This window comes from Sceloporus undulatus, chromosome 3 (assembly GCF_019175285.1).
Source record: "Sceloporus undulatus isolate JIND9_A2432 ecotype Alabama chromosome 3, SceUnd_v1.1, whole genome shotgun sequence".
In the NCBI taxonomy this organism is placed as follows: domain Eukaryota; kingdom Metazoa; phylum Chordata; class Lepidosauria; order Squamata; family Phrynosomatidae; genus Sceloporus; species Sceloporus undulatus.
The window spans coordinates 193,885,970-193,906,127 of NC_056524.1; the positions used below are offsets into that span (position 1 = coordinate 193,885,970).

The following is a 20,158-nucleotide window of genomic DNA, read 5'->3' on the forward strand; positions in this document are numbered from 1 at the left end:
AGATTCATAGTCTAACACTCAAATGACTCCATCATATTGGCAGTGGATGTACCTGAGCAGGTAATGCCAACATCTTCCTTATGACCACAATTATGGACTCCTTCTCCCTTCCTATCCCTTGTGGGAGAATTCTTCAAGAGATCCTTCATTCCCTCTTCATTGGACAGTATCCAGGGGGATGTCACCAGAGCCTTTACCAAATCAAGCAATTATTGGAGCTTCAATTACATTTCCACAGGCAAGGTGCTTGCACACAACCTGAGCATCATCTGTGTCCCAACCATAATCACATAAGGTCTCCTAGGTCCCTTTGTAAGAGACTTTAAATTAACACTGAAATCTGTTCATCCAGTGTCAATGATAAAGAATTTGCTGGTGTTCCCAAATGAGAATGGTTTACAAAGGGTGGTGAAAAATATAATTAGCATATTTCATAATTCAAAATATTTGCTATTTAGTATTGCTTTAAAAAATTTTTTTTTTAAAATTCTGCAGTACTTACCAGTTGTAACATTCTTCTCTGTAAAGGCAGGAAGAATTTCTAAATTCAATTTAAAGATTAAAACATGTCAAGATTAAAGATGAAAACAAGTCAAAAACAATTTAAGGATTAAAATATGCCAAGACACAGCAACAAATGACTCTCTAAGGATCATCCTAGATTTGTGAATTGGTGTGCTTTGTAAACAGTATTTCCTTAGACTATATACAAGGAACAGTGGAAGGCTATAGGGAATACATTAGTCCCCCCAGGAGATCTTGAAAAGCTGTACAGCCAATATAGCCCCCACCAAAAAAAGTTTAAAATATTTTTTCCCCACCAAAACCCTTTTAAAAATAAAAATATGCCTCTGGCAGGCCCTAGGATCCATAGGAACAATCTGGTAGTGTTAGTAGGGAATGCAGTCCATTGGGCTGCACTTTGCAAAACCATTCTTTAGACTCGCATCTCTGCATTTATGATACAGTGGTACCCCGGGATACGAAAGCACCGCCTTACGAAATTTCCGGGTTACGAAAAAAAATCAATAGGAAAAAACTGTTCCGGGTTACGAAGGTTATTTCGGGTTACGAAAAATTTTTTGGTGCTTTTCGGCGCTATTTCGCACGAAATCGCGGCTTTTCCCCATTAGCGCCTATGGCTTTTTCGGCTTACGAAGGATTTCGGGTTACGAACGCGGCGGCGGAACGAATTATTTTCGTAACCCGGGGTACCACTGTATTATTTTTTTTTTCCTTTCTTTATTTCACAAAAAGAGAAAATAATTACAAACAAAAATCATTCCATATTACATACAATTTTCTCTTAACCCATCATATCCTACTCCTTTCCCCCTCTCCCTCTCTCTCCCCCCCCCCCCCTCCCAATCCTAATATACTTTACGTTCTCTTATGTATTACTATCTCTACACCTGTGTATTTTCTTATTCCTTCACTCTACTTCTATACTCTTCCAATATTGTACAATCAAGTTCCAATCTTCTTCTTCATCTTCCTCTTCCACTTCTTCCTCTCTATCTTCTCTCAGCTTTCTGGATAATTTATCTGATCCTCTCATGTCCAGTACTCTTATAAACCATTCCTCCAGAGAGGGTATCTGATTCCCTTTCCACTTTTGGGCATATAGCGCTCTCGCTGTAGTGATCATGTATAACATAATTTTCCAGTATTTTTTTTCAATTTCTTTTCCTAATTTACATGTCATGTTCAAAAGGTACAATTCTGGGTTCTTTGGAATCTCCCTTCCTATTATTTCTCTTACTACAGAGTGTATGTTATCCCAAAATTGCTTCGCTTTCCTACACGTCCACCACATATGGTAAAAGGTCCCTACCGCCTTCCCACATTTCCAACAAGTTTTGTTTGCATCCTTATACATTTTTGACAATTTGACCGGGGTCAAATACCATAAATAAAACATTTTGTAATAATTCTCCTTTAGGTTTTGTGCTAAAGTAAATTTGTTAGTCTTTAACCACGATTTCTCCCATGCCTCCAGATTTATATTATGTCCAATCATTTGACTCCATTTAATCATATTATCCTTTATACCTTCTTGCTCCAACTCTCTTTTTAGCAATTCTTTATAGTATTTCGATACTGTATTTTTTTCTTTTTCTGTTTTTCACCAATTATACCATCCCACTCATTTTTCCTTCTTTCTATACCTTCTTCTTTCGAATCTTTCTTAAACCTTTCCTCTAATTGCTTATATGGGAACCATTCTAATTTTATTCCCTCCTTCTCCAACTTCTCTCTAGATTTCATTTTCCAAGTTGTTCCTTCTCCCTCTTCCAACATTGTTTCATATGTAATCCAGTATTCTTGTGTCCTTTTAAATTTCCCAAAGTGTGCCTCCTGTGGTGACGTCCACCTTGGTATTTTGTTGTAAAATTTTTTCTTTCCATGTTCCCAAATTCTTAACAATCCTTTTCTTATTACATGATTTTTAAATTCCTTATCTTCTCTCCATTTATTATACATTAAATATCCGTGCCACCCATATTTAATGTTATGCCCTTCTAAATTCAACAGTCTCTCATTTGCATTTATGATATTATATTAGTCCATTGGATTCAGGTGGTATAGTGGCTTGAGTGTTGGCCAATAAACCTGGAGACAAGGGTGTGAATCCCTGCTTGGACATGAAAACCCACTGAGTGATCTTGAGCAAACCACACTCTCTCAGCCAAAGGAAGGCAAAGGCAGCCACCGTCTGAACAAACACAAGTTCACAAAGTAAACTCTGTTATACATTTGTCTGAGAGTCACTGTAAGTCAGATACAAATTGAAGGCAGTCAGCAACTATATTAGTCCATTGACTGTATGGCCATTAAATCTTTGTATAATGCTAAACTTTTGTTTTTATTAAAAATTCATCATCATTACTTACTAGAGGAAAGAAGATTCTGCTGTGTGGTAGATGGGAAAGTTTCTAAATTAAAAAGATAAGGAACATAACATTGCATTGAACCCATATGAGGCTAAATTTTTTATTTTAGATTTGCCTGTATAAAGTAAGTAATTCAAAGTACCTGAGCAGATAACACTGGCATCTTCCTTGTGGTGACAATTATGGACTCCCCATTCCTTGTGGGGGCATTCTTCAAGAGATGATTCATTCCCTCTGCACTGGACATCATCCAAAAGGATATTCCCCAAGCCTTGACCAAATTGGGCACCTATTGGAGCTTCAATAACATTTCCACAAGCAAGTTGCCTGCACACAACCTCTGCATCATAGATGTCCCAACCATCATCACAGACTGTTCCCCAGCTCCCATTGTAATAGACTTCAAGTCGACCCTGACATCTGTTCTCTCCATCCACCAGTCGCAAGGAAAAAGGACTTGTTGATGTCCCAAAAAGAGAATTATCTGCAAAACATGATGAAGAATATAAGTAACATGCTTCTCATTTTATAATATTTGATATTGATTTTTATTTTAAAAATCCATATTTTTTTTATCTTCAGCAATACTTACTGGTTGTAACAAAAAATCTTCAGCACCACTTACCAGTTGTAACGATCTTCTCTGTAGAAGGTGGATGAATTTCTAAATAGAAATATTTTAAAAGGTTAAAACATGTCAAGCAACAGCACTTCTGAGAGTCATCCTAGATGTTTTGTGTGCTTTGTAAATATATTGCTTTAGACCAGGGGCAGGTGACAGTGGAAGGCTAGGGGGAGACATTAGACCCACCGGGACAATTTGGAGAGTTGTACCCCCCCAAAAAAAATTTCCCAACAAAAACATTTTAAAAATAAAAACATGAACCTGGCAGTCCCTAGAGTTCACAGCAACAGTCCAGTGAAGTGTGGGATGCAGCCTGTTGGGCTGCAGTTTGTCAAACCCTTCTTTAGACTCACATCTCTGCATTTTTTTATACAGTCAGCCCTTCTTATACACGGATTCAAGCATCCACGGTTTGAAAATGTTCCAAAAAAGTATAAATTTCAAATATCAAACCTTGATTTTCCATTTTTTATAAGGACACCATTTTGCTATGTCATTATATTTAATGGGACTTGAGCATACACAGATTTTGTTATCCACGGGGGATCTTGGAACCAAACCCTAATGGGTCCACTGTACAGTCTGTTTGGCCGTCTGCAGGCTTGCCATCTGCAGATGTGAGCATCCACAAATGGTCCTGTCCCATTCTCCCCAATGGTGACACATGTATGTGGCCATGCCAGCATGGTAGTCTGCATGGCACACTGCCACTGGGAATAACGGGACTTGGGGTCCTGTGGTTTTTGTTATATCCAGGGAGGGGTGTCTGGAATGGAACCCCCATGAATATGAAGGGCTGACTGTATTATATTAGTCCATTCGATCCAGGTAGTCAAGGCTGCATCCACACTACAGAAATAATCCAGTTTGACACCACTTTAACTGCCATGGCAGAATGCTGGGGAATTCTGGGAATTGTAGTTTTGTGACATTTAGCTTTTTCTGTGGTTCTGGTGCCACAACAAACAACAATTCCCATAATTCAATTGCATTGAGCCATGTCAGTGGCTTGAGTGTTGGCTTATGACCCTGGAGACAAAGGTGTGAATCCTTACTTGGCCACAGAAATCAGAAATCCTCAGAGTAAGGCAATGACAAATCTCCTTGAACAATCTTGTCAAGAAAACCCTGTGATAGGTTTACGTTATGATTGTGATAAGTCAGAAACAACTTAATTGCGCACAGCAAATATATGTTGAGTGAGCCTTTGGTATCCAATGGAGTTTGATTTCATGATCCCTGAGGATATTAAAAACTGTGGATGCTCATGCCCTATTATACACCATGACATAGTAAAATAGTGTCCCATATATAAAATAGAAGTATCATGGTTTGCTTTTTGGACTTTATATATTTTTAGAATATTTTCAAGCTGTGGATAAGTGAATCTATGGATAACACATATAAGGATATAGTGGACCGAATGTATAATATTAATCTGTCATTTGTATAAAAATGCATGAAAAGCTTCATCATCACTTACTAGAGGAAAGAAGATTCTGTTGTGTTGTAGATGGAAAAGTTTCTAAATAGAAAAGAGAAGAAAGGTAACATTGCATTGAGCTCATATCCTGAACCCCCCCTCTCTATATATACTGTGTGTGTGTGTGTGTGTGTGTGTGTGTGTGTGTGTATATATATATATATATTGGATTTGTCTAGATAAAGGGCAAATCAATTTATAAAGGAACTACTTGGAAATACCTGAGCAGATAACACTGGCATCTTCCTTGTGGTGACAATTATGGACTCCCCATTCCTTGTGGGAGCATTCTTCAAGAGATGTTTCATTCCCTCTGCACTGGACATCATCCAGGAAGATGCTGCCAGAACCTTGATCAAATTGGGCACCTATTGGGGCTTCAATGACATTTCCACAAGCAAGTTGCCTGCACACAACCTCAGCATCATAGATGTCCCAACTATCATCACAGACTGTTCCCCAACTCCCATTGTAATAGACTTCAAGTCGACCCTGACATCTGTTCTCTCCATTCACCAGTCGCAAGGTCAAAGGACTTGCTGATGTCGCCAAAGGATAATGCTCTACAAAAGGCAATAAAGAATGTAAGTAGCATACTTCTCATTTTATAATATTTGACACTGACTTTCACTTTAAAAATCCATATAGTTTTTTTTTAAGTTCAGTAATGCTTACCTGTTGTACCACTCTTCTCTGTAGACGGCAGAGAACTTTCTACAACAAAACAATTTTAAAAGACCAAAACATTTCAAGACTCAGCAACAGATATTTGAAACCTGTCTATGCATTCATGTCTATGGGGACCTGTGTACTATACTAGCTAACAATTTGTTTTTAAGAAGAATTAGGAACTTGACTATATATATTTAAACTCTTGATCATTCATCACTTACATATAGGGTCAAGGCTTAAAAACAACAACAAGGAAAGGACCACATCACAACTTGGACTGGTAACTTCCAATGTGTTTTGGAAGTCATTTCTTCCATCACGGGAGAAACATATCCATATTAAAAACTGCTTGAGGAATAAAAGGCTTTTGTGTAACATAGGGCCCATACAGACTTTGGAGGTATGCTGTTTAAATAACACACACATTTTGAGAGGCCAGAGGTTGTGCTAAAGCTGCGTTCCAGTCCTTAGGACTGGAGAGTGGCTTTGGCGCAACTTCTGGCCTCTTTTTAAATGCATCATTTAAACAGCATACCTCCAAAAGTGACCTGAAGCAGCTTTATTTTGGCCTGTCTATATGGGCTCATAAGCACTTATTTTGCAATCGATGAATATACTCCCTTACTAAGAGGCTTATCGCAGGAGAAAAGAAAGCTGAAAAGAAAAGAAAGCTGTGTAAAAGTATTCTTTTCTGCTGTTTCCTTTCTAGGACATCTATGTGTGGATTTTGCCCAGAATAACTCCTGATTTGAGAATAGATTGGAAAAAGTACATGATTTTCAGTCTTTCTCACACTAGTATGAAAAATGCTAAAATTAGCTGTTGCTTTCATCAATAAGAAACTTAATGAAGAATTGCATGCCTGGTATATGGTCTTGAAACCTATGCATGCCTCTCATCTGTTATATTTTAAAAATGCAAGGGAAAGTTTTGTAATCACTTACCAGAGGACAGAAGATCCTGCTGTGTAGTAGATGGGAAAACTTCTAAATTTAAAAGACAAGACGATAACACTTCATTGAGCCCTTATGATGCTGAAAAATATATTTTATATTTGCCTAGATAAAGTGCAAATCAATGTGTGAAGTAAGCAATTAGAAGTACTGGAGCAGATAACAGTGGCATCTTCCTTGTGGTGACAATTATGAATTCCCCATCCTTTATAGGAATATTCTTCAAGATGTTCCTGCGTTCATTCTGCACTGGGCATCATCCATGGGGATATTTCCAGAACCTTTACCAAATTGGGCACTTAACTGGAGCTTCACCAACAATTCCACACCCACGTTGCCTACACACCACCTGAGAATCATGTATGTCCTAACCATGATCACATGCCATGCCCCAGCTCCCATTGTAATAGGCTTCAAGTTGACCCTGACATCTGTTCTTTCCATCCACCAGTCTCTAGGACAAAGGATTTCCTGATGTTCCCATTGGAGAATGCTTGCAAAAGTGGATGCAAAAGGCACATTATATATAATATTGATTCTCCCTTTAAAAAAACACTATATGGATTTTTTTTAAAAAGTCTTTGGCAAAGATAATCTCAGCAATCTCTGCAGATTGTAAACTGAAAGTTTTTAGCTTTATAAAATGCAAGAAAAAGATTTATTACCACTTACCAGAGGAAAGAAGATTGTGCTGCCTAGCTGACAGGAAAGTTTCTACATTAAAAAGACAAGAAAGACAATATTGCACTGAGTTCTCACTAGAGTGATCTATCCTATGTCAAATTTACATACACATGCCTACATATAAGGCAAATCAATGCATAACAAAAAATAATTGGAAATTGTATTGTAAGCTTAAGCTGGGTGTCCTTAACAAGATTTGTTCAGAGGTGGTTTGTGATTGCCTTCCTCTGAGACTGAGAATGTGGCTTGCCCAAGGTCATCAAGTGGGTATCTATGGCTGAGCAGTTGAGTGTATACTTGTTAAATATATTTATAATACTAATTTGTTATTTTAAAAAAATGCAAGGAAAAGCTTCATCAGCACTTACTAGAGGTAAAAAGATTCTGCTGAGTAGTAGAAGGGAAAACTTCTAAAATAAAAAGATAACATTGCATTAAACTCTTATGAGGCTGACAATATATATTTTATATTTGCCTAGAAAAAGGGCAAGTAAATGAATAAAAAAGTAAATGGAAGTACCTGAGCAGATAACACTGGCATCTTCCTTGTGATGACAATTATGGATTCCCCATCCCTTGTGGGAACATTCTTCAAGAGATGTTTCATTCCCTCTGCACTGGACATCATCCAGGAAAATGTTGCCAGAGCCTTGACCAAATTGGGCACCTATTGGGGCTTCAATGACATTTCCACAAGCAAGTTGCCTGCACACAACCTCAGCATCATAGATGTCCCAACCATCGTCACAGACTGTTCCCCAGCTCCCATTGTAATAGACTTCAAGTCGGCCCTGGCATCTGTTCTCTCCATCCACCAGTCGCAAGGTCAAAGTACTTGCTGATGTCTCCAATGGAGAATGCTCTGCAAAAGGTGATGAAGAATATAATGAGCATATTTCCTGTTTTATAATATTTGATATTGATTTTCAGTTTAAAAATCCATATATTACACACACACACACACACACACACACACACACATCGGCATACTCTTCAGCAGTACTTACCAGTTGTAGCACTCTTCTCTGTAGAGGATGGAGGAATTTCTAAATTAAAATATTTTTTAAAATTATAACATATTTTAAAAGATTAAAACAGGTCAACACACAACACTTCTAAGGGTCATCCAAGATTTGTGAACCTGTGTGCTATGTAAATATATTGCTTTAGACCAATGGTAGGCAACGGCAGAAGGCTAGGAGTACACATTAGTCCTTCTATGACATTTTGGAGGGCTACACCCCTCAATGCAGCCCCTTGTAGGGAAAAAAAATTTCACCCTCAAAACATTTTTAATATAAAAATATGACCCTAGCAGGCTCTAGGGTCTACAGCAATAGTCCAGTGGGGGGAGGAGATGCTGCCTGTTGGGCTAAATGTTAACAAACTGTTCTTTAGACTCACATCTCTCTCTGCATTACTGATATGGTATTAGTCCATTGGATCCAGGTAATCTAGGTTGCATCTGCTCTACAGAAATATATATATATATTAATAAAAATTATACATAAATTTGATACATGTCCCAAAAATCCAGTGTATCTTATGAGCAGCTAATGCAGGACTTGTTTGCAAAACTGCTCAGTATTTATATATATATTGAGAATTAAAGTTCAGTTGTATTTGCAATACAATGGGCCCTTGGTATCCTCTGGGGTTTGGTTTCAGGACTTCCTGTGGATACCAAAATTCGTGGATGTTGAAGTCTCATTAAATACAACAACATAATAAAATGGCTCCCCATATATAAAATGGCAAAATCAAAGTTTGCTTTTTGGAATGTATATATTTTTTAAAAATATTTTCCAGCTGTGGATACTTAAGTCCACGAATAAAGAATCTGTGGATATGGAACACCAATTGTATTCAGTTATAGTTGGCCTGGTAGAAGCTGCTGGAAAGACATAAAAAAAGAAGTGGTGCCCATCAAGTGTGGGGCCTAAAGTGAATTTGCAAACATTAAATTGCTGTGATGGAAGTGTATGAAAAGTTGGGGTTTGATCTGCACAAACCTGGATTGCTGACTGATATGGACTATGAGGATAATACTAAAGAAATTAAAAATATTGTTGAAAAATATGATACTGTTACTGAATTACCAGGCATAAAGGGAAGAGGGGAAAGAATGCTTTTATGTGAATTCCAGACTCCCAGTTCTAATTGTAAGATTAGAAGGGAATGCTAGAAAAGAAGACTTTATGGGGAAGTAGAGGTAATGCCTGTGGATCAGGTCAGAGGCACTTCTAGGAATGTGTGGAGGTGCAGACCACACTGACACCTCGGGCGGGGGGGGGTCTGCCTTTTAGTGTGAAGTGTACCACTGCACCTCTCTATGGGTAGGCCAGGACTCCCAGAGACTGAAAGTCATGGGAAAGACCTGGTCCACCTGGCTGGAGGTGTCAAGGATGCCAGCCAGGACATTGTCATGTTAACTCCAGCAGGCCTCTCCTGTCCCTGAATGGCACCTGGACCCTTCTGGGAATTGGACAAGACAGTCCCTTCAGGTGTCCCAGTTGACCAGCTGTCAGCAGCAAGTAGACGGGAACCTTTCTGTTCCACAGCAGCCCAACCTACTCCTGTGAGACCATTGGCCTCTCAGCTTGGGGGAACAGCATGAGTTACCACACTGGTACTTCATTACAACAACAGCTGTTAGCTAGGGTTTTGCAAAGTGAAGATGTAATTGGGGCTGCAGTACAAGATGTCAAACTTAAACTGTTTTTAAGGGTTACACCAAAACCATCTGCAGAGTGTTTGCTCCCGTCTGCATTGTATGCAGTTTTAAAAGCAGAGAGGAAAGCTACTGTAGAGGAAAGTTTCCACTACCAGAAATTGCATTTGGTAACATTATTTCAGTTCTAAGCTTTTTTTAAATCTGAGCTTTATGTTTAGTTTTATGTTTTTGAGCTTTATGTTTAGTTGAGACACATCAGCATAGCAAGGAGCCCCCATCAGGATACTTAAATCAACTGAATGCTCTAGCTATGGAAACTATTAAAGAAAAGAGGACAACAGAAGGAGAGCTTAATCTGTGTGTGCAAGAACAATTATTTAGTGGTTTTCATCATGAGGCCTTGTGAATTGCCCTCAAAATCAGAGGCATAGATTCCGACAGCAAGCCAAAGGGATTCCTTGATGCAGACCTCCTGTTTGCAGTGAGATTTTTGGGATGGGAAATCCATGATAAACAAGAAAGAAAACTTAAGAATTGCATAAAAAGGACCTTCTCCTTAGCCTTGGCAACTGCAACGCTTCCCCAGCTCTCCCTCTCCTTCTCACCTCAACCAGCAAGTGCAGCACCTTCTTTAAGGTATCCCTGCCTACTGGGCCAAACTAGTACTCGGGTTGCACCCTCTCTTGGAGTCTGTCATTCAGAGACCACTTTTCTTCATCCATCAGTTATAATATGTTCACATTGTCTTTCTCCTCCCTTTCCCACTTTTTTCTCCCTTAGCAAATGGAAACTGTTAACTGGGACTGTGGCTTTATAATGGGAAAATGACATCGGGAGAAAAACTCCACACCCGATTTTCAGGCAGGATCATGGACCAAAATTGCTTTCTCCATGCTTGAAAACCAGTTTAAGAAAGGGATTGGCATTTTTTCACATTATTATTCTGTCAATTATTAATGAGCAAAATGAGCAACAAGATGTGGTAACAATCACAGCCTTAATGGGCAGACAGGGAAATAAACAGTTAGCAATTATTGAACCTCTTAATAGTTTCCAGGGTTGTTGTCATTTCTCATCAAGACAGTTTTTACTTTTGTAGACTATTAATGAGACCTTGAAGATCACCAGTCGTCAGCTGACCTGCTCAGGTCTTGCAGATACAGAGCCATGGTACCCTTGATTTAATAAATCCATCTTTAGTGTGGTCTCCCACTTTTTCTACTGCCTTTCACTTTACCAAGCTTTACCATCATTTCCAATAAGTAATAGTGTATCATGATATAGCCAAAGTATGATAACCCCAATTTCATCATCTTTACTTCTAACAGGAGTTCAAGTAGCACTTTTTAAGCACCAAATTTCAAATGAGTTTCTTTTCTTCCTGTCAGCTTCCTTTACTATCCAGCTTTCACACATAGCTTCCAGCTATGATAACATTATGTACTTTCTACATTCAGAGTCAGCCTCCCTCTGAAAAGCAATCAACAGCACATGGGAACCAAAGATGCAGTACAGACTGCCTGAAAAAGGTGGTCTGCAGGTGCCCATTTTAACTCTGGAACCACGCTGCAGCCGCCCAACAGTGCGACATCCCTCTGGAGTAAAAAGAACCTGGTACTTCCGGGTTCTTCTTGCGGTGCTCAGGTTACATTGTGAGTGCACCACTGGTTCATTTGTGATGTAACGGACACACAGTGATGTGTGGACGCTGTGCGTCCCTTACATAAAGATGGCAGCACCCATGAGGACGGGACGCTGCCATCAGGACGCCACCTGCAAGTAGTAGGTCTCGGGAGCATGCGTTTGGTGCGCGGTCCCGAGCCCTACTATCGCCGCCAGGACACTGCTTCCTGCTTCCAAAGATTCATGTCCAAAGGCCCATCATTTCAATCAAATGATCCTCTACAAGACCTTCAAAATTTGTGAACTGGTATGATTTCTAAACATATTACTTCAGGCTCTGGCCTGTGTATTCATTGTATTATATTACACCATTAGTTGTATGGTCTTTAAATATATGCATAATCTGTTATTTCTGTGTGTATACACACACACATGCACGCACACACACACACACACAGAAGATTCATTACCACTTACCAGAAGAAAGAAGATTCAACTGTGTAGTAGATGGGAACATTTCTAAATTAAGAAGACAAAGACAACATTACAGCAACTTCTTGCTAGGATGATGGAATAAATTTTAGAATTTTCATACATAAGCCTAGACCAAAGTCAAATCAATGTATAAAGAAAAGAATTAGAAACATCTCTGCAGATAACACTTGCGTCTTCCTTGTCCTGACAGTTATGAAAAAATGTATTACCACTTACCAGGGGAGAGAAGATTCTGCTGTGTGGTAGATGGGAAAGTTTCTAAATTAAAAAGATAACATTGCATTGAGTTCTTATGAGGCTGAAAAAATATATTTTATATTTGACTAAATAAAGGGCAAATCAATGTATAAAGTAAGTAATTTTAAGTACCTGAGCAGATAACACTGGCATCTTCCTTGGATATTATGACTCCCACACCTGTGAACATTCTTCAAGATGATTCATTCCCTCTGCACTGGACATCATCCAGGAAGAGTTGCCAGACCTGACCAAACCAGGCACCTATTGGGGGCTTCAATGAAATTTACAGGCAACTGCCTGCACACAACCTCAGCATCATAGATGTCCCAACCATCATCACAGACTGTTCCCACAGCTTCCATTGTAATAGACTTCAAGTCGACCCTGATCTGTTCTCTCCATTCACCAGTCGCAGGTCAAAGGACTTGTGGATGTTCCAATGGAGAATGCTCTCAACAGATGACAGAGGATGTAAAACATTTTACTTCCCATTGAAAACATGTAATTATAGCTTTGTACTTAAAACATAAAAACAAAATCTATACAGAATGGTGTTATACTGCCCTTGAAAACCCTGAGAGAGTACACTGTTTGGTGTGCTCCAGCTGAACCAATTCAAATTTTGGTGATGGTCAAGAGCTGTTCACATTAAGTAATGGCAGATATGCCATATGGACATGCCTCACATGTCCTTTGTTACATTCTTTGAAAACGGTAGCACTCGCCATGTGGGCCTGCCTTTCACAAGTTGGGAAGCTGTGTTAACTAAATGTGGACATCTGGTTAATGGAACTAGTCCTTTTTATTATGAATCTGTAACAACTATTCTTGAAAATTTTAAGTGTTTGGTTACAAAGTACTATATAGCATGTGTCCAGATTATTTGAAGGACTCATCTTCCACACCTTGCAACAATCTGGTTGGTTGGTGGTGGTGGTTTGGTGGTGAAAATGCAGCCTGTTGGACTTTTGCCAAACCATTCTTTAGACTCACATTAGTCATTGGATCCAGTAGCCTATGACCTTGTGGGTTTGAATCCCTATCTTGTTCATGGAATTCCCACTGGGTGACTTTGGGCAAGGCATACTCCCAGCCTCAGAGAAGGCAAAGGCTAACCCTCGCTAATAAAACTTGCCAAGTAAAACCCTGTGTAGGTTTACCATAGGGTCACCTAAGTCAGAAACAAACCTATGGCACACAGCAACATTAGTTCATTGAGTGTATAGTTGTTAAATATATGCATAATGCTAATCTGTCATTTTTATAAAAAATGCAAGGAAGTGTCGTGATCAATGACTAGTGGGAATAAGATTCTGCTGTGTGGTAGATGGGAAAGTTTCTAAATTAAAAAGACAAGAAATTTAACACTGCATTAGCTCATATGTTCAACTGAAAACTATATGTTACATTTGCCAGATAAAGGGCAAATCGATTTATAAAGTAAGTAATTGGAAGTACCTGAGCAGATAACACTGGCATCTTCCTTGTGATGACAATTATGGACTCCCCATCCCTTGTGGGAACATTCTTCAAGAGATGTTTCATTCCCTCTGCACTGAACATCATCCAGGAAGATGCTGCCAGAACCTTGACGAAATCGGGCCCCTATTGGGGCTTCAATGACATTTCCACAAGCAAGTTGCCTGCACACAACCTCAGCATCATAGATGTCCCAACCATCATCACAGACTGTTCCCCAGCTCCCATTGTAATAGACTTCAAGTCGGCCCTGGCATCTGTTCTCTCCATCCACCAGTCGCAAGGAAAAAGGACTTGTTGAAGTTCCCAATGGAGAATGCTCTACAACAGATGACAGTGAATGTAAACAGTTTACTTCCCATTTGAAAACATGTAATTATGATCTTTGTTAAATTAAAAAACAAAAACAAAAATCTGCATAATTGCTTACCTGTTGTAACACTCTTCTCAGCTGAGATCTGAGGCCTTCCTAATTTAAATAGAAGTGAGATACCATGTTAAATATTTCAACCTTTATTTTCATATTGATGTTAATGGGCTTGTATATATTTGGTAGGATTAAGAAGTTAGTAATTCAACTTTGTTTACAAATTGGACTGCCTTGGCCTGAGTTTATTTTAAAACACTGTGTTGAGTTCAAATATAAAATACTCTAATTTAAGACTGGTTCAAGACTTTTTACTACTTGAGTTAAAGGACAATATGACACCTCCATTCATTCAGTGTGCAAAAGATGGGCAAATTTATGGGTGATCCCATTCAGTTCAAAACCTGTATCAATTCTTCAGATAGGATGGCTTCTCCTCCTGTTAACAACACACTGGCTTAGAGGACATGAGTCACACTGTTTGGCACGCCCAGCTCTGCCCTAGTACACTGGTCCTTAACATCTGCCTACTTAAACAGCTGCCTCACCCTATTGTAACAAGGACAGCTTCCATATAATCCTATATTGGTAATTTCATCAAAATTCACAAGCCAAAATTTGTTCCAGTTATGCAAACTTGGTTAAAATGAAAACTATAAATTAATATATATTTGTAAACTATACCATTATTACACCTTTTACTTATGCTGTATGAAGGCAGGAGAAAAGCCATAGACTCAGATATAGTCCCTTTTGGCCAAAATGCTCAGATATGATTTATCTGAGGTACACGTATGTACTTCCTTCTCTTCTGTATACCAAAGATGACAATATAACTCCCTTTTGTACAGTCACATATGTACAGAAGGACAGGAGAGTATACAGTTAGCCCTCCATATCCATGGATTTTGGAGTCAACCATCCACAGCTTGAAAATTTTCCAGAAAGATATAAATTCCAAAAAGCAAACTTTCAATTTGCTATTTTATATGAGGGACACAATTTCACTATGCCATTGTATTTAATGGGACTTGAGCATCCACATATTTTGGGATCCACAGAGATTTCTGGAACCAAACTTAGCAGATATCAAGGGTTCATTGTATGTTTATTTCTTCTACTGTACTTAGAGATTTTCAGTACCATTAACTATGGCATTTATCACACGGAGGTTTTGGGGGGATTTTGCGGCTCAGATCCGACGTGACTGCAGGTCCACGATGCAAATTCATGTCATAACATGAATGTGTTATCAGACGCGATTCCTTTCTATGGGCTCTCCTTCCATGGCGTTTCCACAGTGATCCCAAAGTGACTCCTTATTTTGATGAATTCGGAAAAAAAGTGAATTCACAGAAATCGCTTCCAAACTCACTTTGATTTCACTCCAAATTGATCTTGTGTGGAACTTTGTACACCACCGCAACCCCCCCCCCCGGATTGCAAATTTCCCATGATGCGGTGCTGCAATTTCCCCCATTTCCTTTCGGTGGTCCTTTCACTTTCAGGACAACCGAGGGGGGGATGTTGTTCGCTCCGTTGTTGCTGGGATAAGGCTGAAATCTTTCCTGGGGGTTATGCGCTTGTTAAACATTTTCACGTTATAACATGAACTGGGCAGGACCTTGTTTTTCACCTTGGGCTTCCCATACCTCCCATCTGCAATGGGGGGGGGGGGGGCTTTGGTTTTTTTCCCTTTCCTATCCCCCCCCCTCAAGCGCACTTCCTGGCTGCTATGTTGGAAGGGGAGGTGTGTTTGTAGGGCAACTCATTTTTGGGGAATATATACATGTGTGTATGTGCGTGAATGTGAATATACAGATCTATCTATCTATCTATCTATCTATCTATCTATCTATCTATCTATCTATATGTTGAAATTGCTGAAATGGAAGGGAAAATAAAAAAGGGGGATGAAGAAGACACAGAAAGATTCACGGGGCAAATATTCATGCAATTACGTGAAACAGGGTACAAGAAGATGCGTCCCTTTTCACCCCTTCTCATCCCGGAAATGTACAAGGTCACAATGCATTCAGACCCCCCACTGAGCATGCGCAAGAGTGTCGATTTGAATAGTTGAATCCCACCAGTGTGGTAATAAAATTTGCACTCACTCCGCATTGCTTGAATCCACATCACATGACTTGCCTTGGATTCGTTTCCCCCTCGATTCGGAAGAGCAACAGGAGGGCAAGCAGGTGTGATAAAACATTCACATTATAACGTGAATTTGCATTGTTGAACCCGCAGTCACCCCAGATCTGACCTGCAAAAACCTCCGTGTGATATACTCCTCTCTTATCTTTCCAGGCCATTTCATTAGGATGGGACTAGTAGGCATTGCATTATAATGGTCCCAACACTTTCTGGAGTGGCAATGTCAGAGGTGGTGCTGGGAGACTTAGAATCATAGGTGGGAGGCTTAGAATCAGCTTGTGGTGTTCCAAGAGTTTTATCTTATCCCCGTGCTATTAAAAATATACAAGAGACTGACAGAACAGGTTGTCCACAATTTGAGAGTTTGGTGGCACTGAATGCTGATGTCACAGAACTTTTTTCCATCCAAACCTGGGGAAACTGTATCAGTTCCAAACCAAATCATCTGATCTCAATAATGGATTGGTTGAGGGCAAACAAACTGAAGCTTAATCTAGACAAGAAAGAAGTGCTCCAGATCAGTCAAATGAGTCATGTCTTATTTCTTTAAACCCCAACAACTGAAAATGATGTGGAACGTACCTTGTGTCTTTCTCCTCTGCTTGAAGAATTTACAGCAAAATTCCTTTCTTTTTAGCTTTAAAATATTATTATTATTATTATTATTATTATTATTATTATTAACCTTTATTTATGAAGCACTGTAAATTTACACAGCGCTGTACATGCAATCCTTTTATGTTATGTCTAAAACTGCAATACAAAATACATACCAGTTATAATTGGTGTTTCTGTGGTAGCTGGAGAGCCTGAAAATGCAAGTAATATTGTAAAACATTAGGATAAATCTTACTTAAATATCAGAACATGTAAGTGTTGACATTCAATTTTGAGACTCTAGTCAGTCATCTTAAAATGGCTGTTAGATAATGCCAGCAGGCTTGATGAGAAAGAAAAAAGTGTCATGGCTGATTATTTTTCTTCAGTATTTACAATGAGGTTGTTCAGTCAGTGAAAATAATCTGAGTTGAATCCTGGCTGAATCTTTGTTCTTCAGATACTTTTCAAATGCATTTGATTAAGTGTGTGTGTGGGGGGGACTGCCAAACCCCCCACTTAACCCAGAATAATTGATATCGGGATGTTCCCTGAATTTTTAAAAAGGATTTGCATAATTGGCAATGTGAATAGCCAATGCAAACAGACCTGGGATAAAACAGGATAAAACTTTGCATGCCTTGAATGTGTTTCAAAAACATTCACATTGTTGACTTAATCTTTATTCAAGTGCTGGCCTGTGTGAGCACTGAAATTTGCATAGATGCATATAGATCATAGAATCATAGAGTTGGAAGAGACCACAGGGGCCATCGAGTTGAACCCCCTGCCATGCAGGAACACTAATCAAAGCACTCCCAACAGATGACCATCCAGCCACTGTTTAAAGACCTCCAAAGAAGGAGACTCCACTACACTCCGAGGAAGGAGTTTGTTCCACTGTCGAACAGCCCTTACTGTCAGGAAGTTCCTCCTAATGTTGAGGTGGAATCTCTTTTCCTGCAGCTTGCATCCATTGCTCCTTGTCCTAGTCTCTGGAGCTGTGGAAAACAAGCCTCTTCCCTCTTCAGTGTGACACCCCTTCAAATATTTAAACAGGGCTACCATATCACCTCTTAACCATCTCTTCTCCAGGCTAAACAGTTCCCTACTTTTCTCCTGATAGGGTATGATTTACAGACCTTCATCATTTTGGTTGCCCAAAAACTGGCAAGCCTAGTTTTAACAATGGTAATTAGTGAACAAAGACATTGGGATGTGCCACATCATGTTCATACACAAAGGATTTTGAATTTGAATTGACATTCTCACATACCAGTGGCATATATGTGTCTGTCTCTGGTTTCCACTCCACTAAAGAAAGCAGACTGAAGCTACGAAAGCTCATGCTGCCAACGTCTTTCTTTCAGTTAGTCTCAAAAGTGCTACAAGATCTCTCTACATACTGACTCTTGTTTTTCAGTTGGATAAGGAGGGATCCATTAACCAAAGGCTGGCACAGTCCCCATAAGAGTAAGGATGTACATCTGGTATCAAAGGAATCCCCTAACTGATTATGTCCTAATTATGAATTTATTTTGACCTAATCTTGCTCATCTATTGAAATCAAGTCATTGAATTAAGTTACAGTACCAGGCACTGATGGAGGATTAGTTGTGTTTAATTCTTCTGCAGCACCATGGGATATTGTTGGCAAGCCTGAAGTAATTGTTTCTTCATTCTTCAGTGCATTGGTGACTCTGGATCTTTCTGTACTTCCAAAAGCTATTTCAGGTTCTTCAGTCATAGATATTGTTTCAGTTTCACCTGATGTGTAGGTAGTTTCAAAAACTTCCTCAGCTTTTAGTGTTGTATAAAATGTGGAAGCTGTTCAAAAACAGGAATTAAAAACAACAACAGGGAGATTCATAAAGATAAACAACAGAGTTTGATTGTGGGGGTTGTGCCTAACATGGATGATGGAATTTTGCTGCAGGTTCAGCATACAAATAGTAAATATCATATCCACCTACCTGACACCAGCCTCATGAGGGCTCTCTTGCTCAGTTAATCACATCTCCTTTCTGGTTTCCAGCCAGCATCACATTACATTCTTATAATTCCCTCCACTATTCATATGGTTAGCTACTTACCTTGACTTTGGGCAATATCTTTCTTGCTGCCTTTGTTCCCCAAAAATCATTGACCATCATTAACACTGAACTTGTCACCTCACCACCATACCCACAAGTTTTTTGCATTTCTGTTGCTATTTACATATACAACCTGCTCATTCATAGCTTTAAAAGTCAGTTCATTTTCATTTCATGCATCTGATGAAGTAGCCTTAAATCTATGAAAGCTTATGTTACCAACTGTTTTCTCTCACTTAATCTGAAAGGTGCTGCAAAATTCCTCCACCTACCTTAGATAGAAAATGCAAAAAAATAATAATAATAATTTTAAGCAGCACATTTGTAATGTCTTTCAATTATATACAGTTTTGCATTTAATTGTAAAAAGGATTAATCCATATCCGTATGTCATGCTAAACCCCAGTTTACTGGGATGAGAATGAGGAATTATGGGACATGTGATTGTTAGCCCCTTCCCTCTATTTCTTTTGTGCAACTACAAAAGAAGAGAAGTTTAGAAGCTTTTACCTTAGTTTCTGCCTCAACACAGTTCATTATGTTGTCTCAGTAAAATGTGGTTAACATTACATATGTTTAGGTTCAAATAAGCCAACCTCAAACTATAGTTACTAAAGCTAACACATCTAAATTAATCATAAGGCAGACTAGCCACAGTTCTGAATCTGGACAACACAACAAACTGTGGTTAGTCAAACTGGACCCAAAAGCTTCTGAAAGTGTGCAACTGTTGTAATTCACTCAAGATCCAATTTCGCCCAGAATAGCCTCATTTCCTTCACATTCAAAATCATCCAGGATATCTCCTTCAACAAAAGAATCATGCTCCAAAGCTCATAGGCAACTCTACAGTCAAGATGTCTGCACATCACATCTGCATCAGTCTTGTGACAGCCATCATGGCAAAATTGTATTCCATGCTCCACAGTAGTAAACATGGACACAACTCTCACAGCTTTGCTGCCCTTTGACTAAATGTATGAGCAACACAACCTTAGATAAATAACCAGACTGAAACAACAAGAGACATCTGGCTAGATAGACTTCTGGCTCCATCCTCCACTCCCTTCCCTTTTTTGTCATGTCTTCTTAGATTGTAAGCCTGAGGGCAGGGAACCG

At 39.2% G+C, this 20,158-nt stretch overlaps 1 protein-coding gene across 1 annotated transcript in view; it reads right to left on the reverse strand.

Annotated features, from left to right (window-relative positions):
* Positions 1–20,158, reverse strand: part of DMBT1 (deleted in malignant brain tumors 1) — a 62,393-nt gene that overhangs the window by 22,191 nt on the left and 20,044 nt on the right. Inside the window, 9 exon segments of the mRNA XM_042458483.1 lie at positions 3,037–3,350; positions 5,211–5,565; positions 5,678–5,716; positions 6,619–6,660; positions 7,300–7,341; positions 7,680–7,721; positions 7,832–8,139; positions 13,792–14,115; positions 18,336–18,342. Of these exon segments, the coding sequence (XP_042314417.1) occupies positions 3,037–3,350; positions 5,211–5,565; positions 5,678–5,716; positions 6,619–6,660; positions 7,300–7,341; positions 7,680–7,721; positions 7,832–8,139; positions 13,792–14,115; positions 18,336–18,342 (1,473 nt within the window).